This window comes from Cyphomyrmex costatus, unplaced genomic scaffold, assembly GCF_001594065.2.
Source record: "Cyphomyrmex costatus isolate MS0001 unplaced genomic scaffold, Ccosl1.0 scaffold928, whole genome shotgun sequence".
Classification (NCBI taxonomy): domain Eukaryota; kingdom Metazoa; phylum Arthropoda; class Insecta; order Hymenoptera; family Formicidae; genus Cyphomyrmex; species Cyphomyrmex costatus.
In genome coordinates, this window is record NW_017280515.1 from 35224 (window position 1) to 60834 (window position 25611).

The 25611-nt window shown below is 34.5% G+C and overlaps 2 protein-coding genes across 8 annotated transcripts in view; one reads left to right on the top strand and one right to left on the bottom strand.

Annotated features, from left to right (window-relative positions):
* The window catches only part of Crtc (CREB-regulated transcription coactivator), a 29784-nt gene extending 24119 nt beyond the window's left edge, over positions 1 to 5665 (top strand). For 3 of the 7 annotated variants that reach the window (XM_018550058.1, XM_018550059.1, XM_018550063.1), the window contains exons 6-13: positions 162 to 311; positions 661 to 783; positions 1056 to 1217; positions 2194 to 2199; positions 2844 to 2906; positions 4471 to 4545; positions 4677 to 4830; positions 5312 to 5665. In XM_018550058.1, coding sequence (XP_018405560.1) covers positions 162 to 311; positions 661 to 783; positions 1056 to 1217; positions 2194 to 2199; positions 2844 to 2906; positions 4471 to 4545; positions 4677 to 4830; positions 5312 to 5529 — 951 coding nt within the window. In that variant the 3' untranslated portion in view covers positions 5530 to 5665. The remainder of the gene's footprint in view (positions 1 to 161; positions 312 to 660; positions 784 to 1055; positions 1218 to 2193; positions 2200 to 2843; positions 2907 to 4470; positions 4546 to 4676; positions 4831 to 5311) is intronic. The other 4 variants (XM_018550060.1, XM_018550062.1, XM_018550064.1 and 1 more) reach the window with 2 other exon arrangements.
* A 9736-nt stretch (positions 5666 to 15401) lies between these two features.
* Positions 15402 to 25611, bottom strand: part of retn (retained) — a 65837-nt gene continuing 55627 nt past the window's right edge. The window contains 5 exon segments of the mRNA XM_018550056.1: positions 15402 to 15715; positions 15868 to 16063; positions 16142 to 16407; positions 19023 to 19336; positions 21112 to 21295. Of these exon segments, the coding sequence (XP_018405558.1) occupies positions 15564 to 15715; positions 15868 to 16063; positions 16142 to 16407; positions 19023 to 19336; positions 21112 to 21295 (1112 nt within the window). The 3' untranslated portion in view covers positions 15402 to 15563.

Genomic DNA, 25611 nt, shown 5'->3' on the forward strand with positions numbered 1-25611 from the left:
GGGGGGGGGGAGAGTGTGTGTGTGTGAGAGAGAGAGAGAGAAAGAGAGAAAGACATAGTGTGTGTGTGTGTGTGTGTTGTGTGTATGAGAGAGAGAAAGAGAAAGCAAAACGAGAGAGGCGACAGAGCGACGATCGATCGTTAATAGCGATGGGTATGAAGCAGGGTGTGGCACTGGAAAACAGCACAAGTACTTCGCAACAGGATCTTCAGAGCTATCCGCAGCAACCGGCGCCGACGGCGACGTCTCACAGCCCGACTGCTGGCCATTACATTTATCAACAACCACATAGTCCTGTACCGCAAAGTCCAGTTAGTATATGCCAACCGACCAAGTCGGACGTTTCAAAATTCTTATCATAATTGCGTGAATAGTAATTATTATTATTATTATAAGTGCTTTTTGTTAAATGCATATCTACAAATATTTTTTAAATACTTGATTTATTTTTTTCGCATTTAAATGCTTATTAACAGCTATATTAAATGGACAAAATACACTTCTCGAAAAAAATTATCGATCTAAGGAATTGGAAAAATATTAATTCATATAACTCTAATATTATTATATAAATTACACGAGTGATTGTTGATAATTGTTATACTATTTGATTATCAACTAACAATCATTTATTATATCTTATTAATACCTGACATTTAGAAAACGTCACAGCACCAGCAACAACAACATCAACAGTCGCAGCTCAATTCGTTAGGATCGTATAGATCTACGCAGTCGGTGAACAGGCCGTCGCCGCAGTCGTCACCTAGTCTAACCGTTCAAGTGAGATCATCTCTTATCTTATGAAATATTAATAATAAGAGTTTAATATTAATGATGTAGCCTTTTATCATAGAGATACAGTATTATTTTTAAAATAATTGAAATGGTAACGTTTATATAAAATCATCGTTTATATAATCATCTAATAACAATAAATGTGTAAAAGATTATATAATTTCATATAACGTGAAAATAAAAATTCCGTTCTCGTGTCTGTAATAATAGCTTCGTGCGACTAACGAGTTTGAAAGTAGTGCGCATTCCTTTTTCAGGGAAGTCCCTTAAGTTATAGCAATAATCCATCGGCGCCGCCTAGTCCTACAGGACATCCGGGTCCACCCAACTTGACGTCCGATCCTATCGATCAGAATACTTATTTCATCAACCAGGCGCAAGCAGCGGCTCTCCAGCAGGATTTTGAGCAGTTCACAATGGTATGTGTGAGTCATTCGCTTTTTAATCTTGGTTGGAAAAGGGACTGATTTATGCGTTTGAGTTCGCGAAGAGTATCGCGGGCGGACATATTTCGGAAAAAGAGCTCTTAAATTTTGACGTTAAACCGGCTGACTCGAAGTTTTAAAGTTTAGCGAAATTAAAATATTGGATCGCTCGACGGTCCATTCAGGTGAAGGAAAGTAAAAGTTTTCCAAACTATCGGAAATATTCGATTGTCACGTTGGCAATATTCCAGTCATACGTTTGGCATTCTTATTTTTTTCATCCAAGTTTTATCTTAGAGAGACAAAAAGGGAGATTCGATATACAATCTCTATCTCTCAGGATAGGCAGCCTGTACATGATAATTCCGAAATTGTCGATGCGTTAAGTCCGTGAATCCGCAATGCTGTTAGACCTTGTTAATCCGCTTTTCCAGAACATAATATGTACGTGTTAAACGTTTTACGCGGTATATTTCAACATATAATTGCATACGGGTTTTCGCAGAGAGAAAGAAAATAGAGAGAGAGAGAGAGAGAGAGAGAGAGAGAGAGAGAGAGAGAGAGAGAGAGAGAGAGAAAAAAAAGAGAGAGAGAGAGAGAGAGAGAGAGAGAGAGAGAGAGAGAGAGTGTGTGTGTGTGTGTATTCCGCATGTTATTACTTACTTGTAATAGATATACACGCGCATAACCATAACGTCAGAAATACTCGCGCGTTTCATCTCACTGTTCCCGAAAGGCAATTGATATTTTTTAACGAGAAATCGCCGTAATTAATTTTTTTTCATCGCGTTGCGTTTGTTCGCGCAGTAAGAGGTACGGACATTAAAATTATAGTTGTTTAATTCCGATACGAATTCAGTAATCTGACAATTATGATTATATGTATAACTATAATCAATCCATCAATTATAATTAATTAAGGGATACCCGATCCTAATTGGCGCTCAATCTTTTTTTATGCATGTCGAAGGGATTGGTAAGTATTTTCCGCTGAATTGCTCGTATCTAATGAATAGTAAAGGTTAAAAATAAAGGCAAACAACGAGATTAACGAGTCAAAATTTTGATGAGATCGCAAATGGAATTACAAAATAGTTATACTTTAACTTAATTAGTCTTACAATTTTAAGTTTATAGTCTTAGAATTCCTCATTTAGATACTTTGATCATTAGTGTTGTAGTTTCTGTGCATATATGAATACTCATTTTTCACATGCAAGCTGATTGGTTTTGCGAATTTCAATACATATGATATGCATTACTCTTCAGGCGGTTTGACCTTCAAAGCTATAATTAATGCTACGCGATGAATTATTCCAAGCGAATGATTCGTATGAATTATTCTGTCGGAATCACTTGATATTCTACTCAGTTACATCGTCAAACGTTCCGTTCTTCAAAGCCTTCAAATTATGATTTTTTAAATATTTGTATTGAGTGAGAAATGCATCTAATATGAAATTATGATATTAGTAGATTACAATCGTATAAAAAACAGATTTTTTATAAAAATTAGTCTTATAATTATAATCGGTAAAAAGCGGCTGTATAATTACATTATATTACCTCTAGACTTATAGTCCTAAGTCTTGTTGTTTATTTGTTGCCTGCATTCGTCAGGAGTGGCCCAAATTTGCGCAGCAGCTGATGGAACTCGGTTGCACCTGGACCACGCAGATAGAGGTGAAATATCGCCATTAGTTGAAACATTTTTATTTGCAAATTCAGTATATGGAGAGTATGTCCAGCGTTGTGTCGTGGTACGCTTTTTATAAGGCCTGCAAAAAGTATTTTTTCGAAAATTAATAATTATATGTCTATTATTATATGTATATTATGTGTTGTATCGTGATTGTTAAAAGAGATCAAATGTAAGAACGTTACTCTCACAATAGGATTTAAATATCTAATGAGTGTATTAAATTAAAAAAAAAAGACGAATGATTGAGACAGATGTTTTACAACTTGCTTATTTATAGATACAACCTGCTAGTTTACAGTTATATATTAAAAAAAAGAATGTTGAATTTATACAAGTGCCGTATCTTTTACGGTTTCAAACAGCAGAGGTTTGCATACAAACATGCCAAATGTATTCCCGTGCGAGGAACGCTCGCTTGCACGTGCGGCGAAGGAAAAATATCAGATCCGAGAAGGGTGAAATATTTGTAGATTAAGGTAAAATATTACTCGCGGTGAAATACCATGCCACTGTATATTATACACTGATGTTGAAAACATTACCCCGATTGAAGAGAAATTTTAAATGTGCCGTTAAAAAATCGTAAACGGGAAAAAATATGTAACAGCGGCTTTTATGCGTATCAGAAGGCTAATAATAATCGTAATTCGTAACGTATTCTTGATTGATATTCCGCAAAGTTCGGTAACGCGTTGTTACACATATGATGTTACATGCCAAAGTTGCCGATGTCGTGCGTGCTGAGCTACAGAACTAGTTTTATCGCGGAGGGTCTTAACGATACCCCCTTTTTATTTCCTCGTCGTTACACGCACAAGTAGCCATTATCATTTGATATTGCACGGACAGTTACGCGCCGAGCCATCAGTTTAAGTGGTGGAATAGAAAAGATGATGTTTTACGAGATAAAAATCATCGTTTAAACTAAACAACCTCATTCACATAGATTATTGTACGATATTGTCCTTTAATATCAGCCTCTGAGAATCTAAGAGCGATTTAATAATAATAATCCCTTTTTTTTCTTTCAAAGAAAGAATCATGAATTTTAGGACGAGTTAAATAAGCACGAATAGATGCAGCCAGCTGGAAACTCGTACGCGAAATAATAGACGTAGAAGCAATAAGTTTATCGTGGATGCTGACTAAGCGAAAACGGATTTCATTTAACAATGGCTATTAAGCGAAACGGAGTATCCGGAAATCGAACAGTAACCAATGTTGTGATAGATTCCGAAGTTGAAGAATGGGCGATCTTTAGGCGAGCGGCACAAACTTACGAGCTTACGATTCGATCGTATTTATTTCTCCCTTTATACTCTTCTTCCGCTGTTTTCCCTCCCGCGCGTACGATGTCCCTCGCGGATCGGATCATTCTATAAAAAGCATTTGGGGCTGGAGAAGCGCGTTACACACGAGACGAATCAACGTTGTATTCACTTAAAGACGAATCCGATTAGATCGCAACTGTGATAATTCTTCCGAGGCTTTTCAATGATGTCAGGCTCATCTCTACGACTTTCTTTCTTTTTCTCTCTACTTCAGATGGACACGCCGGTGCAGGCGAACACGATTGGGACATTTATCGGGTCACCAAATCATACTACGAGTTACACCCAGGTGAGAAGATCAATATTTTATTGTAAATCTTTGTAAAACAATTATTACAAAAAATTCAAATTAATATACTTCATTTTGTATTATGTATCTTTCATCTTTATTTAATTCTTTACCTATTCTTTACATTTCAGAACGACGTGATTAATGTCGGCGATTTAGGCAGTGGAGATACGGGATACTTTAGCACGAGTCCACAAATGGCGTATCAACCTACCACGACGACGACCACTGCTACTCAGCAGCTAACACCGCAGACTCCAAATACACCTACAATCATTCTCACAGGTATTGCCGTAGATATGTTTCAAGATTTTTTAAATTGCATTTTGTAATAAAAAGCATCACTAAAAAAAATTTCCCATTTTATTCATTTTCAATTAAGTTATTTCATTCTTTTTTGATATTTATGAAAAAAATTGTTATCCATGTTTATATTCAATATAATTCTTCATCACTAAAAAAAGCATCACTAAAATTTCCTATTTTATCCATTTTCAATTAAGTTATTTAATTCTTTTTTGACATTTATGAGAGAAATTGTTATTCATGTTATATTCAATGTAATTCCTCATTATATGTCAATATTTCAAGAAATGAACGTAATTCTGTACACTGAGGAAATATTAAACAAGAACAAAATATTATATAAATATAGATCGTTTAAACGTTAATCTTCCGAATTATAAAATGTTAACGAAAATGTTTCAAGTGTTTAGATACTATAAAACAATAGAAAAATCTCTATAAAAAAAATATTGTATTACAGACTTTTCTGGTGCGGATGATCTTACGAATCCGGAATTTGTGAAAGACCTCGGAACGGCAATGATGGGTGATTTTGACCCAGAAATGTTTCCATCGGACGATGCCCTCAGACAGGGCCTTGATCCGATCGATGTGGATGGTCTACAAATGTTGGCTGACCCTACGATGGTTATATCGGACTCCAGCGCCGAAGCCCACTTTAGATTAGATCGACTTTAAGAGAAGAAATTTTACTCATTTACCAACACTCGTCGACTATTGCGTAGGATAAAATAAATTCTGTCCTGGTGTCGTGATTAATTCTTAAGACACTTTGACATATTGGGGTACCACTTCTTGGGCACTGGCAGATTTGCAGGGAATTGCGCGTCAATATGTATAAATATTTGTAAATTTTATTTACAGCGTATAAACTTAAGTAGATTTATACGTGAATATTTTTATGTCGTTAAAATGCTGTGCATTTTTTAATCTCATCCATATATGATGTCAGATCTGTATTGTTTTTATGGATAGCGTATTTGCGTCTAAAATATCTTTCGAAATATTTTCTGGAAACAGGTCAGTGGTCAATGAAAGTTGTTTCCCGCTCGTGATAAACTGCTACTTGACGATTAAGTAATATATATGAATCTTTATTAACCCTTTTTTTATTTTACACTACTTTGTACATTGTATCATGTATGATCTCTAAGAAGCACAAAAGAAAAGGTTTACTGATTTATACATGCTTTTATCATAATGCAATTATAGTAAAGTAATCTACCGTTTAGGCCAATTTAAAGTTAGAAAAGACGATCGATTATGCTCCTCAAGGAGGAGTAATTAAAAACGCATAAAGATATAGAAGTGAGAGAGGAGGGAGATGCCTATCGGCGGTACACGCCAACAGCGATCTAGATTCTTATGTTTCCTTTTCCTCATTACATCCTTGCGAGCAACTTACAATCATAAACATTTATGTTAATAGTACCTAGTCCATACAAATAATTGTTACTTTTTCCTCTCACTCTTAATATCACATTTGCATTATACTATGAATTAGTTTAGGCAATACAGGATTGTATTATTAAACAAATTTAGATTTGATTGATATTCATCGAAAATTATCGTCGAATCTGTGATACTGAACTATTAAAAAAAAAATCTAAGAAATTCAAAAGCAATCTCATTAAAGAGATTGCATAAAAGTTCTTCAGGAATGGGCTTTTTTATGTTTCAAATATGTACAATCCTGCTATTGATAATCATTTCCAGATGTATCACTTTATTTAAAGAATGATTAATTATAATTTCTTCGTTATTAATTGCTTTTCTCATTGCTGAATAAACGCAGTGATAATAACAAGTAGGAAGAAAATATCATATGCGTGTACCCTCGGCGGTTGTCAATTGTTTTTTGAAAGTAATACATTATACTTTATATGCATTCGATAATTAATCGAATGTAAAATTAAGATAATTGTTAATAACTGTGAAATCAAGAAAATGATCCTTATATCTAGACACATTGTAAGTAGCGTACCATATCTTTCTCGATAACATTCAAATTCTTCGTTCTAGTTAAAGACATAACGTAGGCGATTAGTATTGCGGAATCAGGCTACGACATATCGAAGAACGCGGATAGAATCTATGGTATAGCGTAGTCTGAGTCTTACGGTGCATATTTCAGCACACATACACCTCTTTCACATTATATTAAATAGATTGAAATTTAAACAGACGTAAATCGCAATGAAATCGCTATCGCTAATATCACATTCATATCTTATAAATATAGATCATCCTCTGTCTGCAAAGATAAATAAATATACGGAATGGTGCTAAGGAAGCTCTTGCTCATACAGAGTGTAAAGGAGTATATCTCTTTTTATATCACTGTTACACTCTCTATCAATTGGCGCATATTTCGTAAAAAAAAAGTCACAAGAGCTTCTTTACATAATGAGAAACTCGCAGAGAGTGCATCTTAACGGAAGAAATTTAACAATAATCTTTACATATTTAAAATGCGATTAATGTGACCAAGAGTCAAACATTGCTATATCCAAAAATTTATCGTAGTAGATGAAATTCTCTTCCCGTTTGCTCTCTCTCTCTCTCTCTTTTACTTGCAAAGTCTCGTCCGCGTATATGCAAATGCAAGAGGTGCCAAAAGCGCGTAGATATTCGTCATAGATTGTAAGATCGTGCTATCGACTCATAATCGTGCAATATAAACGTATGTATATGATCGTCGGTCGTTTAACATAAGGTTTAAACCAAGTTAAATGTTAACCAAGATCGTAACGTCAATTTGTCATTGTCATTTTAACCATAAATATGGAAGGCTTGTAAAGGGGAATATAAAGAGCACAGAGTTTTAACTAGAATCTTTGAAAAAGAAAGAGATTTATTCCTGTTATTATATCTGACATATATGTTGCGAAACATACATTACTATCTTTCAATATATTTAAAGTTGCGATATATTCAAGATGCAAAAGATTACGGGTAATGTGTGCAATATATGGTAAAAATCATAGAAAGAAAATGACGTTATTGTATTAATTGTTGTGCTATTAAGCAAATTTAATCAATCTTCAATTAAATTGGTATTATTTTTATCGGAATAAAACATTGTAATATGATTGTTAAATATTATAGATAGATGATGAAATCTGACAGCGCTAATTTCAACTCGCATTAATCTTAATGAATGAGAGTATAGTATCGAATTGTAATAGTATCGAGTTATCGGCCTTAAATATTTGAACGAGAACTAGACACGTACTTTTATATTCAGATTTCTCTTATTATTGCACAAACACTCTGTTTTCAGATATTCTATATATATTTTTTTATTTATATAACGTGTGACAAATTTTGTCTTTTCTGTAACAAATATTTGATGCATCTCAATTTTGTTTAAAGTATTATTTAATTCGCGATTATTTATAAATTAATAATGAACGATGCCTCGATACTAAAACCAATAATATTCTTTTTAATTTGTCATATACGACGACCGTGATTGAGAGATATATAATATCTGGAGACACATTGTAGAAAAAGAATTAATTTCTCACAAAATTATACGGTTCTGTAATACAGATCGTAATAGCGACTTCTTTTGATAATTTGTACAAGCTTGCGATGAAATTCAAAGACAGAATGTAAATGTATAACGAACTTTATATTTTATTTCGTGTTACGTACACAATTTGAGTAATAGTATAAATTGTCTAAAAACAAATTTCTTCTTTTTAAGAGTAGGAAGTGAAATGAGGTTCCTACTGAATTGTATTTTCTAATTTCAAAGAAGATCACGATGATCCCACATAGCACGACCAAAGTATCCTCAGGAAGATTTTACAACTTAAAACGTGTAATCTTGCAAATTCGTACGTGTCTTCGCACTTGCTGTTGCGAAACACGTTAAAGCCTCAATCGAAACAAATATTATGTACTCTGTTTTATTCTACCTTATGTATGTTTCTAAATTTCAAATCCAGGTTTTTTTTTTTATTTCTAACAGGAAATATTTTTCCTATTTCCTTTTCTTCTTATCACCCGCACCCAAAAACAAACTCTCTTTCTCCCCCCCCCCCCTCAGAGGAGAGGAGAGACTGGCTTAAGATTAATAAAATCGCAAGCCTGTTGTAACGTGCAATTAAAGAAAATAAAGTAAGCAGCGAATGGAAAAGCGTCGCTGCCTACTCTCGCGCTAGATCGATCGATCGATCCGTGAGGGCTTAATGAAAGAAAATTTGTAATATTTGTATATAGCCATGTTATACTGTGGTAAAAGAAAATTACCTATTATTATAAATAATATTATATATATAAATATATATTATATATATATTATCTATATGTAATACCGTTACGTTGTTGTACTACATTATTGTGAACACCATTTCTCAGACATCGATTTTTTTAAATAAAAAAGAAAAGAGCTCTCTTTCGACACACACTAAATACCAAACCAAATCCGTCACGTTATTTGTCACGCGCGTATGGTTCATTCGTGTCGGCTATATGTATACTATGTACATCTTGCAATCGTTGCATTCGTATGATATTTGTACGATCGATTCGCGCGCCGGTGAATTGTCCTTTGAAATGTTTGTTTTGTATATGATTTATATCATACAAAACAGTTTCTATAGGTATCAAAGAGATTATATACAGCGATTAAAACATTGCTCTAAATATTCATTTTCATTCAACTTTCCATTAATTTCTGACCTATCATATCTTTAAGTAGCCGATAAGTTTGATAAATGAAGCCGGGGAAGATAAGAAAGATCGGTGCCTGAGCGTTTTAGTAACGAGCCTTTTCGTCAGACTGATATTCGTCCTAATCTATCTAATTAACGGTTAGTCAATCGCGACGAATGTTACGCAAATTGTTGTACAACCTTCATCGAGATCGTTAGAGCGGAACGACATGATCAATTTGCACGCGATTTTAGCAACGTATTACGAAAAATCAGTCTGCGTTTAAAAAATGTAATTATCTAAAGTTTTTAAATTATCTAAGATTTTAAATACGTCGATTAGTCGCGTAATCGAATAATCAATGCCATTGATTTCATTCACGAAATGTACAGATTGATTTGACTAAGCTTGGATCATAGTTCTTTTCTATTTAAAAAAAAATAAAAGCATCTTGCAAGTGTATAACAATCAAAGTTTCTATTATTTTTTTCTACAACATGGTTTCTAGAAGAGAGTTACAATCCAGTCCATTCTTATTCGAATCATTTTGTATATTCTATTTCCAAACGCATCATCTCGATTCGCTTCACGTTATCTAGATCATATACAATTTCTGTTTGGCATGCAACGATATATTTTTCGGAAGGGAAAAGAGAAGCTCGGATATTTAAAAAAAAATAAAAAAAACAGAAGCGAACACAATCATTCACATATACATATTACACGAACACTCATAGAAGAATATTTCCATCTAGCATCTAAGTTTCCTGAACATTTTCATCGTTCTCGAATTCTCCTAGTCGATGTAAATAATTGTTTTATATTGTTACAAAGTAGACCGATTACGGAACGAGAGGGGCAATATGTATATTTCGGGATATTACGGACGTGCCGACACGCGGTGCATTATCTCTGTTTCCAACGTCCATAATGTAAGCGCACAAAACCGATTAACGATTTATGTGTCTTCTTCGTGTTTAATCGTGACTTTATTAATTAAATCTTAAACGTCTATGAAGAGTCTGTGTTTTTGCCTAGGTACCTCTCTCTCTTTTTATCTCTTTATCTCGATTGGCGCTAAAAGTCAACCCGGAGAATATCCGTATAAATTAAATCTACATGTAAGATAAATTATTAAAAAAAATCACAATAAGAAATTACACATTTTTTGCTTTATAAAATGATATTATTTAATGTTGTTTCATTATTCTCTGTGTGTGTCATACCAAAGAATTAGTTATCAATGATAAATATGTTGGAATATTATTACGCATTTTAAATCATCAAGACAAAAAAAAGGAATGAATTTGAAAATCTTTTACCAATAACAGTGTACGGCGCTTCTAATTTTTGTTATTTTTGCGCACAATTTCGATGGTAAACGATGCTAGAATATTATTAAGCTATAGATGAGCGTAAGCTAGATGAACAAAATTTCTTTTTATTAAAAACAATACTTTTATTAATTATAAAAGCGGAACAATACTCCAGATACTTTCCTTTTTTGTTTAATTGTTAATCTTCATCATATAATTAAGTTTAATGGTTGATTTGACGATACACGATGCTGGAAAATTATTATAGCTTAAATCAAGAAAAAAAGTGAAAATTGAACGTGTCTACATACAAAGGTAAAACGCTAGAAAATTTGCTATACTTTGAGCCAATTTAATGAATTAATTTATAATGGATCTCGCTATTGCAAAGGAAACAATAAGGACGAATAATCAATTCGTTATCATATTATTTAGCGAAATGTTACCATATTATGCATATGCATGAACTGTTTGAACTAACATAATTGAATATAATATTATAATGAATAATAAATAAATGAAACGTTTTAATATTTTAGATTAACAATAGACATGAACAATTGATAAAATAATAGCATGAATTTGGTTACGTTCTTTAGAAGAAATATTTCGATACGTGATACGAGAATTGATTCTGTTACTACCCCGAACTTCGAAAAAAAGTCATCCTACTTATTAAAAAAGAATGTTATTCAAATAAAATATTTAAATAAAAAGTTGTTGGAAGCGAAATTTCTGTTCCTCTTAGGCGCATTTATTAACGCGCTCAATCCTACAATATTTCAATAAGTCTATCTAGTAATACTCCAACAGAGTTTTAACTTCTGAAATTAGTTATGCATAATTATTACATGCTTCTCAACATGCAAAATGGAAAATAAAAAATGTGACGAAATATTATTTTAATTATTCGTTATTATTATTCACATTATAACGATTCATATGTGATATAAATGTGATATTTATAATAACGACAGTATTACTAGTATTATACTTATGACATTAAATACGATATTTTCTAATAACTATTCTAGTAATTATACTAATTTTTTTCTTGCTGATGTAGTAGTGAGTCCTTAGCATATTTCAAATAGAAATATATACTTATAGTATAGTTTCATTTTGATAGATGTAGACAATTAGACATGTAAAACTGGCCAATTAACATATCATTTTGCCAAGACAGAATTATTCAACATTTTCAATATTTTAATTGTACAATCTTTCAATATGTCTGTGGCTATCAAAACTGAAGCTATAAGGTTCTAAGTTGATTTTTATTAAGGTAAAATGTACGAGAATAAAAAAAAGAAATGATAAAAACATTGCGTAAGATGAGATTGATCTTCAATTTGCGTACGGATTTGTGCGCAGAATGTAATGATACGAATAATTTTCAATTTTTTTATATCTCGAACATATTTGAAAAACACTAAGCAAACTGCTTCCTATAAAGAAAAAATTATAGAAAATCCTATATATCATATACGATTTAATATTATAAATGAATGTAATATAATAATAAGTAACTTAAAATTACTAAAATACTACTCATAATTTCGCGACTTAAAATTCTAAAGTATATATAAAGTAATTTTAATGCTATACAGTCTTTTTTGGTAAAACTCAATACTTCCTAATATATATAGAACCTAGGAATCTCCAGAGTTTCTCTGAAAAATTGTACGACTTGATAATAATATCTTCGCATCCCGGTTCTTGAACAGCCTTGCGATAGATTCTCGCTATTAAAATTCATTTCTATCATATTTCATGTTGTAATACGTCTGCTAAATACGTACTTCATGACTAAATAACATTTTATTTGTATTTAACATGTATTATATAAATTTGGGAATTATTTTTATAAGATATTCTAGAACGTACGTATACAAACGTTACGCATCAAAAAACAATATCAAATGTGTATATTATAGAATTCACATATCTCTATCATTGGATTGTATTCCTCTCTGGATGTGCTTTATAATGAATTAATAATTATATACGTAATTTTCACAAAACTACTTTTAATATAATTAATAATTCTACCTTAATAATTCTGAAAATGCATTATACTTATTTACATTTAGAGAGAGAGAAAGAGAAATAGAGAGAAAAAGAGAGAAATTTACAATAAGTAAATATCTATTGGAGTATAAACGAATGTTGTGTTTGTTACATTGATTTATAATACATACAATTCATTTAAAATATTACGAAATATGGACGCATAATTTATTTCGCAATTTTACAGATAATTATCAAACATTATCTAATGTATTCAATTTTTGAAATTTCTTTACGCGCCAAAATTGAAACGGCAACGAGTGTCCTTTATACCTAAATTAAATAATAAAAGGAATTATCTCTTGTACATATAGCTCATTTACATTCGTTCATGTAACAAAATTGTGGAATCAATCTTAATATTTAATTATATTTGACCATATATTCAAAGTTCAATACAGTCATGATATTTGTTTTCAATTAATTACTTTTTAAAAATATGTATGCGAAAGAGAAAAATTTAGAGAATACATTTCTTTAGAAATGCGAATAATACAAAAAAAGGAATTTATCTATTATTGTATGTACACGCAGTATTTTCTATATCAATTTCTACATGCTAGTCATTTCTAACAAAAAACGCTTATGAAATATTTACTTAAAGAATATATCGTTTAAAAAAAGTTTGATTTATAATAATAATTTTAAAATAAGCATAAAATAACCTAAATTAATATAAAAGTACATACGCATAATATAAATCAATAATCCTATTTTTCTCTAATGAAGAGAATACGACAGGTGGAACAGCAAATATTTTTAATCCTCATATATTTACAAACGTGAAATTTATCATAAAATAAACAAGGAAATGTTCCCGGTTTTCAAAATCATTTAAATCGGATACAACTGTATCTAAGGATTAAAAATGTTTATGCTATACTTGCCATTAATTTTTTTCATTTATAAGAAAGAATATAAACTAATGCATTTAAAATAACATGATAGAAAAAATATATAGACGCAAAAGGGAAAAATGATATTTACAACATTTAATACCTATGTTATATCTCAAAATGACGACGTTTGACTCATTGTCGACAATTATTATAATTATTACTAAATTTGATAAACTTTGTAAGTTATATCAAAAATTTGCATCAGAAACTTTGATACAGTTTATATACAAAATAAACATATATGTCGTATAGTATGATATGTTTTCATACTCCGATTGCACATACTCCGATAATAGAAATATTATAGTCAAAATACGTCGGAAAGTACAAGAATACATTAATAGTCTCCAATGCGTTTACATCTAAAAAAAGACACTTTACGACATGTAACTCATTAATTTTTTGTATTTGCATATATGAAGTAATTGAATTATTATTAAGTAATCTAATAGTAGTGACAATCAAATTTGATGTTCATAATTGAACGATAAATTATATGAGCATAAAGATATTATATATTTGACTATCAAATGTGAGCGCACAAAACACTATTAACGCATCCTGTACATACGTGTTAGTCACAAATATCTAAGCATTTACAATATACATTCATAATTATTACATTTAATATTCTGTATCTAATATCACATTATATCTTAATTACTCCAGTTTACAAACGAATCTCACTTTGGTAAAAAAGATCACTGATATCTCAATACCAATAAAAATATCTAAATTCCCTATAAATGATTTATAAATTTTTATCTATAATAAAAGTTGGAGTATATGCAATTCAGTTAATTATTCGCATTTGTTAATTATTTACACCTATGGCGTATTCGTTCGATTTTAGTTTGTAAATTCTTATATGGAAAAGTTGATTAGCGAAGCTATTATATATACTATATGGAACTATTCCAAACTATTATTAGGTGTACAAATTAGTTCGGTCTGTAAATTTTTGTGTTCAAAAATGCATTTATTTCGAAACGAAATGAATGAACAGATTAATTAAAGTCCATCGCTGGCTACTACTTTTTCTCATCTCTCAGGCAATTTTTGAATTTCATCTCGAAAAAATGACTCGTCTTTGAAGGCGATCATCTTTTGGAAAACGGACCGAACTAATTTATACTTGTAAATACCCAATAATTTCCGAATGCAATAATCTTGCTTTTCGAACACATTCAAGATTATTCAAGCAGACATAATAGACATTCAGGTAATCGAAACGATAGGAAAATTTACGACATTATGCAAGCAAATGGAAAGTCGATTTCAATTAAAATGTAGCTGCATTTTAGGATCATATTCGAAAAAAATTGTTAATTTTTTTTAAATAAACCTTCCATATAGAAACTTTAAAAAAGAAACATTAAAAAATACAATAAAAAATTTTGTAATGTGTAAATGCTGGAAGATTTATAATTTTTTTATTTTACTAAATGTTTATTTTGTATATTACTAAATGTTTGTTATGATTAGATGTCGGATTTTTTATGATACTTTTTGTAGACATGTACAAATATGCAAATATGCATAAATAAATATGCATTTTAACAATGCTTTCGCAATAAGACAAATTTCTATTTTGACGTTACTTTCCAATCTGCTTTCTAAAAGAATATAAAATTGCATAAGAATCCAATGTCTAGTTGTGACTGCCTGATGTCTTGTATGTAGCTGTCTAAAGAACAAAATTATTAATTAGACTCTCCGAGGCTAATTTGTTGTCGTACGAAATCGTGTGTCTTTCAAATGTTCATGATTCGTTATTTTGTGTTCGTTTTCCATTATCGGGACTCGACGAGGTGCTGCCATTACTACTGCCTTCCTGTTTAACTGCCAGGACGCCTTCATACAAAGTACCATTAATATTTAAACTAATTTCTAATTCTTTTCGTCTTGTGGGATCTAAAAAAGTAAAAGAAATTATTGTATAATAAATAGCTTTTTTATTTACAAATTTTATATATATATATATATATCTCAATTTAATCTTTTTAAACGAAAATTATATCATGTATCAATAACTTGAGAATCTAATCCTCTACCTGTAGACTTACCTCGAGTGGTAACCACTTGTCTAATACGCAAGGAATTAGACATATTATTTCCTTCCACATCGGATAAAAACATTCTTTTAGTGGAGGGGGTTGGAGATGAGAGTTCGGTATTCTCTTGATTTCTCTTCGGCTCTCCTCCGAATGACGGTGAACTGACGGATCTACTAGGGGTTGGAAAAAAAACCGGATCCAATGACTTAATTTAATTTTTTTGCCTTAAACTAATCATAAACTAATATTTTTTTCCATCACTGTTGAATTCAGAAGATCTTACTTACCTGTTTCCAGAATTTGCGAGATCTAAGGCTTCCCTCTGTGGTTCAGGACTATTTGCCGGTGCTAATGGCGAATGAGACGATGATGGAGAGAAGGGTTGTGACGCTGGATACATATTATTGTTACCTGGACTGTACATATTCCACAAATGTAGTCCGGATTTAAATCCCTCTGCCATTGTTGGTGGCGGCGTCGGTGTGCCCCCTTGCATCATCGGGTTATTGGACATTGTATTTCGGTCTCTCAATATCCTTAGCATATAGTCTGAAACTATACATACTCGATATTAAAAGTGCGACACGATAATTAATGAACTAATCCTTAATACATACAATTTAATCATTCGTGTCTTGCATATTTCTTTTCTTTAAAATATAGTACTAAGAATACCTGGCTAAATAATGGCTATCTATCCTTTCTCTACTTTATAAAATACAAAATTTTATGAATACTTTTTAAAGATGTTAAAGTTTATGTAAGAATTACTTAATATTTTTTATATACTCTTGTAAAAGTAATAAAATTTAATCTGGAATATGAACGGTATGTGTAAATTATCGTATGTACTAAGGATTAAGAAGGACAGATATTCGGAGTAACTTTCTTAGTTAAGCGTTCTTGATAATTCCAAATAAGAGTATGTAATATGGATAACACTCATATAATTTAATGATTATTCCCTTTGCAAATCTCGATCTATATACTTTACTTATACAGAATAATATTAAAATAATTCGTAACGTAGAGAATGATAATTAATCTAAGATGGAAAATAAAATAAATGAATATAGAAACTTTCATTCTACTCACAAATTATAAAAATAAAAAATTAATAAAGAACTGTTCAGAATCGTAAAAAAATGCGGCTAAAAATAGATAAAACAAATAACTAAAATGCATGAGATAATAAAAAAATTTCTCAAATTTTATAAGGCGATTTGGCAATTGTGTTTTCCGTGCATTATTTTTAATTTAAGTCTTTTATTTTTAACGTTGTCAAATAAACAATGCATCTTTATTTTGAACAATTTGTGCAAAAAACAGTGAAAGTGTCACTATAAAGATTCCTTAAGTTATGAATTCTACAAATTACTTTCAAAATTCATATTAGTTATCTTTTAAATAAAATTTAAAATAAAGTAAAAGTTACGCATAAAAGCAATGATATGCTGCAATGCAAATTACAATACAATTCGTTAAACATCTGATATACATAGATGAATTTCCTGATCATTTGAATTATCGGATTGAATAATCGGACTTTGATTTCGTTATTTTGTGTTATTCTGAAACACACACACACGCACATTATAAAAACACAACTAAATTTTACAAAAAAATTATTGGCATTATTACCGAACATTTGTATAAATTATGAAATAATCAAGAACTTATTTACTTAAATAAGTTCTCGATCGTTTCACAGTGTCTTGTGCAAAATTTAAAATTCAAATAAATGACTCATCGATATCGTGAAAATTACATTAATAAATTTTCGAGCTTATATGTATAAATATACGATATACTAAAACACATTATCTGTGATAGATGGATTGTCAAATAGCTAAAAATATCATGATATTTTGATCTCTGGGTATTCATTGATACTGGTATGATTACTCATACCGCGATAAGTAGCAATATTGCTGAAGGATATACGAGTACATCCACTGAATATCCGATCTCGTCGTACAAGGAAACAATCGAAGGAGAGCGGTGAGTGCGATCGAAGCGCGACGTTACCCAGATCACTGTCGGGCGCAGCGACGAGGTGGAAAGAGAGAAGGAAAGGGTAGGGAAATAGGAATGCTCGTTAGCGAGAGCCATCCGTTAACGCCTGTCTTCCGGAGGATCGTACAATCAATTATGCCTCCTTCGCTCTCGCATCATCATCTCCGGGGAGGCCCGAAGCAGCACTACCTACCGATTTAAAATAAACCCGTATGCTCTACCTCCTCCCGTTTCCTTCTACCATTTTTTCTATCTCGTCCCCTGATATCTTCCCTACCGTCGGGAAGTCTCTCACACATTTTTACTCTTTCCTGTACTCTTTTTCTATTTCTATTCCTGATACCAGGCATGTTACGAATTACCTTTCATTTGGAAAAGTATAGTAGATAGAGAACCGGAGTTATTAATTATCATACTTTACGCTATATAGTGCAGTGGTAGCAGTGTTGCGCTTAGATAATTAAAAATTATCTAGATATAGATAAAACAAGTCACACAAAAATGTATCTTAGATAAGATAAAGATGTGATTCATTTTACATTAATCTAGATAAAAGATAAAATTAAAAACAATTTTATCTAGATAATTTTTAAGATAATTTTATTTTTAACTATTAGGTAGTAAAACAATTTAGGATACAAAAAAATGCGATTTCATATTTTTATAAATTTTTATTTTTTAAGAATAAAAATTCGAATATTTCGTCTGATAAACGATTTCTGCATGTAAATTAATATTTGTTGTCTACAATTAAAGAGGCGCTCTACTCGCGCTGATGATGGTAATAATGTGTTATACTTAAAAAAAATTTATTTTAATTTTATCTAAGATAAGATAAAGCCAATTCTTTATCTAGATGTGATCATCTAAATAATTTTATCGAGATAACGGAAAACACTGAGGCTCGTATTCAAAACGCGCTTACAACGATGTTAGCGCTCTAACATGCTATAGTTTACATTACGTATACTATAGAATTTCAAAGATAAACGCGCGCTTTTGTCAATAAAAACGCGTTCTAAATACGGACCTGAGTGGTAGCGACGTCAAAAATATATGCGAGGTGTGCGGAAATCAAAATCAAATTTCAATGCGACAAAATTCATGTAAAAAAATGTGCTCTTTGAAGGAGATAAAGAGTCACTTACGCTGATTAGAAGGAAGATTACCCAGATTTGGTGGAAGATGTTGCGGATGATGTTGCGGACCGTGTGGATGTCCGTTTACGACATGATGCTGCGATTCATTCGCAGCCACGGCCATTTGGGCGATGGAGAGCGGCAACGGCATTGGATTCGGCGTCAACGAGTTGTGCTGGCTACGCGGTACTTGATTGTCAGGATAAGCCGCGTAATTGTTCCTGCGGCTCTCGCGACGATTCGTCTCGATCGCCGTCTGGAGTTGTTCTTGGGTCGACAGCCCTTCCTTGTCTCTCTCGTACGGATACAGATATTTCATGTACCTGTCGAAGAATTATTCGTACAGTAAATGCACAACTTTTCACAGGATAATGATATCTATATGGTTTTGCTGAAATGCTTAAGAATCTAGCTATATGCAGAGAGATTTATATGTATACACAGATTTAAAAATAATTTTGTTTAAATCAAAATAATTGTAGGGCGCTTAAACTAGTTGCTTGAACGTTAAAACTTATTACAGCATTAACGCTTAAACATTCTATTGTACATAATTATTTTGCGATAACTGTTCCTTACTCCTTTTCATGTACAAATTGTAACATGAAATATTCACGAAAACATAATAAGGATTTAATATTATATAGATACAAAATATATACTCCTTTAAATTATAATAGCTTTAAACGGAGCCCTTTCCCAATTTTATACGATGAGGAAACGAAATGACGCTATTAAGACAAATTTCATTCAAGGTTTTTCTTTTTCTAAAAAGGTGTCAAACATTGAATGGATATAATTAGCTTGTGTTACTAGAAGGATGGGGAGATAGTTGGACGTCACGGTTCAAGTTAATCGACACTGATTCTTGCCAGATGAATGTTGTCGCGAACAGATTTTGTTGAGGCCGCGACCGTATTTTCGTATTTTCTCTTCTATATCTCGCATACATATCGCCGAGGAAAGATAGCCGGTTGCCGGAATGATGGATGCGCCATCGCGGCGAGGTGAGGCGAGGCGACGTGAGGCGAGGCGAGGCGAGGCGACGCGACGCGACGCGACACGACGCCGACGTTCCGTCGTGCACAAAGCGCGTTGCGCGGAGTTATTTTCACGAGCACACCCCTAGCATCGCGCCCGTGTAATTCATATTAGCCCGCACTTATAATGTGTCGGCGTTCTCCATCCCTCTTCTCCTGGGGCCGCCGCGCCGCGCGCATTTTCGCGTCCTTCTCTTTTCCATTCCCGCGCGGCCTCTTCTCCGTCGCGCGTTCGACCGCGGGATGCCTCGCGCCGTCGTCTCTCCGACGCGAATCTCGCCGACGAATCTCTATTTAGAGATGTCTCGTCCTCTCCCGTCCCTCGCGGGGAGACGAGACATCGCGAACGGCAGATAAATCTTCGTCGTCGCGCTGGATATGCTCGGTATTATATAAACGAATATATATCGTGCCAACGGTTCCAGGTTGTCACAACCCGCCCCGCGAGATGTCCCGCTCGTGAAGAATCGCGCGGGGGATCCGACGTAGACGACACGTCGGCTAAGACGATGCACCTGTATGTCACGCCTCTAACTCGTCACCTACGTTGTTTTATCTCCTCGTCGACAGTGAGTGCATAATAACATGCTTGCAGGCCCGTGCGACATATCTCTCTGCTTTCTCGATCGCGAAATTTAATTCATCCAATTTCATTGGCTGATACATATATACTATAGACGGTAACTCCGTCTTCGATCGGACTTCGAACGCAGCTTGTGAATTATAGTTACAGAGACATTTATTAAGCGAAACACACAGGAATGGAGAAACGTCTGCTGACAGGATGACTAAATGATACAAATATGTGCGAATGGCATGATCCGGCTATCATACGCGTATCTCGTACGGCACGGATAGCTTTATCGAACACGATCATCTTGACGAGACGACGCGCGTAAAAGTCACGACGCTCTTAGTCATTGCTACAGATTTCACGCTCGGATGACTCTCTTCGTCGACTAAGACGTATTGTATGCGAATTACGGAGGGCCCAGGCATTATGCCTGTATAGGCAGCAAGACTGGGGTCCCGGATGAGAAACTTCACGATCTACTTACTGAGTTCGCAAAGTAAACGCGGCGGAAGTGATGCTCGCTGGTAGCCGAAGACCCTTAATAATTTCCTGCCACAGCTTCTTGTTGATTACCTCGACCAATCCACCTCGTAATACAACTAACTTGTAAAGCTCATAGAGATCCAATACAGATTTTGCCATGATGGGCAGTCGGCTGATGGGTGTACCTGTAAAATAAAGATGACTTTATGTGCATTTTAGACACATATATGTATACATGCGATTTTTAACATCAAAATGATGTTATTATTCACTTTGGCAAAAAATATTTCAATCCGCGCAATACATGAAATTTAAATGCGCGCACAAATTACAGTGTTTTATTTTTTGTAATCTTAATAAATAAAATTATATTGTATTATTATATTATATTGATATATATTTACTAGCAATATGAACATTTTTCAATTACTTTCCATTAATTAAAAAAGTTTTCATATTGCTGTTGAATTCTTGAAAGTTCAAATTTATTATTGTTTTGATATTCATATATTGATTATTAAGTATATCATATTTTTAATTGATTGATAAAATACGATTTATTGCTACATAAAATATGTTTGACTATAATATTCAGAAATTTCACGGAAAATTTTAAGGGACTTCCTAAGGATTACTTAGAATTTCGCAAAATCAATAAACGACTGATATAATCAGACTGTATAGGTGATGCAAACCATCCTTTATTCATTGCGTGATCAACCAAGGCAGATTTTGCGATCGTCTTAAAGTACGACTGGCGTAAAACCGTTGGATTTTATGAGGTTTGTCCAGAGATATCCAGCGTGGGGCGTTAACAAGAGCAATAACGAATTCGCAACAATCACGCGAGTGGCGCAGTCTTTTACGATCTTCCTTAGGGTGCATCGCGTCAGATATACGAAACAGAGAAAGAAAGAGAAAGAGAGAGAGAGAGAGAGAGAGAGAGAGAGAGAGAGAGAGAGAGAGATAACCGATTAAAGGTAGAAAACGAACACGGAGTGGAAAATCCGGTGAGGTATCGAAGCGGTTGTATTAAAGTTATCGATTGGTGCTCGCGCAAACAGCTCTTTTATGAGCTCTCACACGATAAAATAACCATCCGTATTCACGAATTCTAACTAAAAATTGGCAACAAATTCTGCTTTTGATAATATTTGTCCGATAAAATAAACCTTATCCAGCATTAAAAATTAATTGAGCCGTTTTAAAGAGAGACGCGCGCGCGTTTTATGGATGAATATAATGTTACGAGGCTGGTGCATTCGGAACTATACCTATACAGTACCGCAGACGTGGAAGCCGATGGCATAATAATGTGAGAAGTATTCCTCGTCAAGCGACATTCAGAAAGATACCAAGAAATTCTTCAGTTAATTCGTATACGCGTATTTATCACCGCCTACTATGGTAGCCATGGCCATTGAATTTTACGAGGTTGCCTGAGCCACGAGTTAACGGAGTGTTAACAAGAGCAGCACTATCGTGCGCTTAAACTACGTAAACCTAAACGCACCTTTACGGTCTTTCGAGTTGGCGTAATCTAAGGTTTAGAGTCTCGCGCATAAATGCACCAAGCGACATTCTGAAACGATTGAAAATCTTCCACGAAATAAAATTCCCTATACATACAGTAACGCTGCAGGCATAAAGGCGCGTATCATTGTTTTATCTTATGCGGAGATAAAGAAAAATGATAAAATCTATAATTTCCAAAAGTTTTTTTTTAGGAAATATTTCAAACTATACTACCCTTCGTTAATTTCCTATGTTTTATCATATACTCTTGATTTTTACGTCTCAACGCGACTCCCGAGACTGGAAATTTGTCGATAATCTCGATCGTTCGCCGCGTGCTGGCCGCCGTTTTCCACGGCGAGCCGATGGATTTTTACGAGTTTGTCCAAAGGTTCGAGTTAACAGGGCGTTAACAAGGGCAATACTCGCGACTATCGCGCGTGCGGATTGCCCGGTTTTGCGGCTGTTTACGAGCTCGCGAACGATTCTGTAAGAGATGCCTCGGTACGCGGGCAACACGTTGTACGTGTTCATTGGAACACGCGCAGACAACGCAGACGGACAATGAGAAGGAGGAGAAGCGCACGTTCGCGCCGTATCGCAGGATCGTTTATCCGCCATCGAGGACGATGAAGGGGGCTGCCGCCATTTCTGACCGACGAGAGGAGGCAATAAAACCGCGCCGCTCGGGGTAGGGGAACCAGCAATTTCGGGCTATCGAGCGTGCTCCCTTCGGGTTTATTATTGGCCCTGCAATTATTGTTGATATACGCGCAACCCGCGCTTAATGTTCCTATGTAGGGCGCGGCGATAAAAGCTGCACAACATGGCGACCGATATACTCTCGTTCCCACTCGTCCCTTGCATCGCTCCTCGGTGAAAATGCAATCGATGGCGGCAGCGATGCACCGAGTATCGCGGATCGTCTTCCTCTCGCTGTTTATGCGAGCTATATACTTTCGTGAAATTTCTCGCGATACAATATTCTATAACGAAGCATTGACTTTTTCTCGATTTAAGAATAATAATGTACAAGATCAAATAAGTATTATAGTGCCTCAAGTGAGTGACTACAGTAAACAATTTAAATAAGAAAGATACGTGTAAAAATCACATTATTTTAGAAATGATCAAATTCTTAAAGAAACAGAAAAGGATTTGTGCGAAGTTATACGTTCATCCTTCTTACGCGATGTAATATTCCTCGACACGAGATTGACGAGAAAGGGAGGGACGATACAAAACAGCGGGAGTGAATGCTCAGAAAGATAAAATAGTGAGAGAAAGGAGAGGATAGGGAGAGAAAGAGTAAGAGGGAAATAAGAGAAATGAAGAGGGACGGACAAAGAGAGGAGAGAGAGAGAGAGAGAGAGAGACGGAGAGGGGCGGGGGAAGGAAGGGAACGTTTCAGGATGCGATTACGACTTTTCTTGGTAGGGCGTCCAATCAGCAGTTATTTTTATAACGGCCGCCGTCGCGCCGTGCCGCGCCATGCCGCGGACTCGTCCACGTCGACGAGCAACAGTGGCCATCGCATGTTGTTTTCAACGAGTCAAAGTAGCCATTCGCTTCGCGTGCATTATACGCGCGGTATCGCCGCGAGTTTCCCGCGGAAAAAAAGACAGATTTTAGAACCAAAAATCACGTACGCGGCACGTATCGTATATTATATATCCAATCAACCCTCTCGTTTCCCGCAAACGGTAGCAACGAGATCCACATCGTATATTTTCTGTAATACCCCGATAAATTAAACGAAAGCGTTGGACAAAAATGTTGTGAACAGGACCAGACGGGCTGGGTTTAGTCGAAATGACAAAGCGGTGAAATTATGAGCTATAAAACTAAGATAATTTTCTTAGGAAATTCAGGCGCCACTGTTTTGTTTCAATAATGTTTCTCTTAGGAGAGAGGAGAAGATGAGACGACCGAACTGAGAAATCCCACGAACGAAGACGCGTCTTGATATACCATATTTGTCGAGTATACCCTTGCGATGATGTAGTGGGGATAATTGATACACGAAACAAAATGTTCCATTTTATGGGTTATTGCGAGGGGCGAATAGATGCGGCGGGGTCGAGGGAGTGTCCGATCTAATAACAATTGGTTACGTTGGAGGCCTTCATTAACACACGCATTCACCCCATCCCGTCGACGTGCGGACCGGTCTCCCCGCGCTCAAAGGGAGTTTCAGACGCGCGAAACGGCTTTTCCCAGAATCTCGCGTGACGGCCCAGGAATCCATCAAATATAAACCGTCGATGGAATATATCCCTGTAAGATCGCACGTCATTTATGTCAGCCGCATTCGGTTGTTCCAGTTAAGGTTAAATTTTTCCAGATCTTAAGACCTTTTCTTTTTTAAGCGCATTAAAACATACTTTTTGATTAATCAAGAATGCAAAATCAAGGGATCGATATGACCACTTATCCCCGATAACTGAGAAGCTTTTTAAATTTTCTGAAAGTGGACACGTCGCACCTTTCATCGGATGTTTTACGAGCTGATTTGCGGCTTTGCGGTTCACACTGCGTTGTACGTCTTCCTGTCTACTTGATGATCAAGTGTATAATGCACCATACAGTAATCCAGCACAATGTCTTTTGTAGAAGCTACTTACGCAGGCAACCGCATTTCGTTTCCGAAAAGATCCTTTACGACGTAAAGTTCGAAAAACGAAGCAAAGAACGCGCGGCGCGGAAGAGGGAGATCAGAAAAAGGGACGCGGACGAGGACGAGAGAGAGAGAGAGAGAGAGAGATGATTTCTAGAGATGAGAGTCTCGTGCGGGTTAACTTTGTTAGTGCTTGGCATTATCAGACCGGCAAAAGAGATTGGCATTGCGAGGAATAGCTGGGAGGGGGTGGAGTTTCATATGAAATACACGTGACATTTACTGCCTTCACCGGCTGGGCCCCTGCAAAGACGCAAACGCATTATAAATAGATCTCCTCCCTGTTTACCCCCCCCCCCCCCCCCCCCC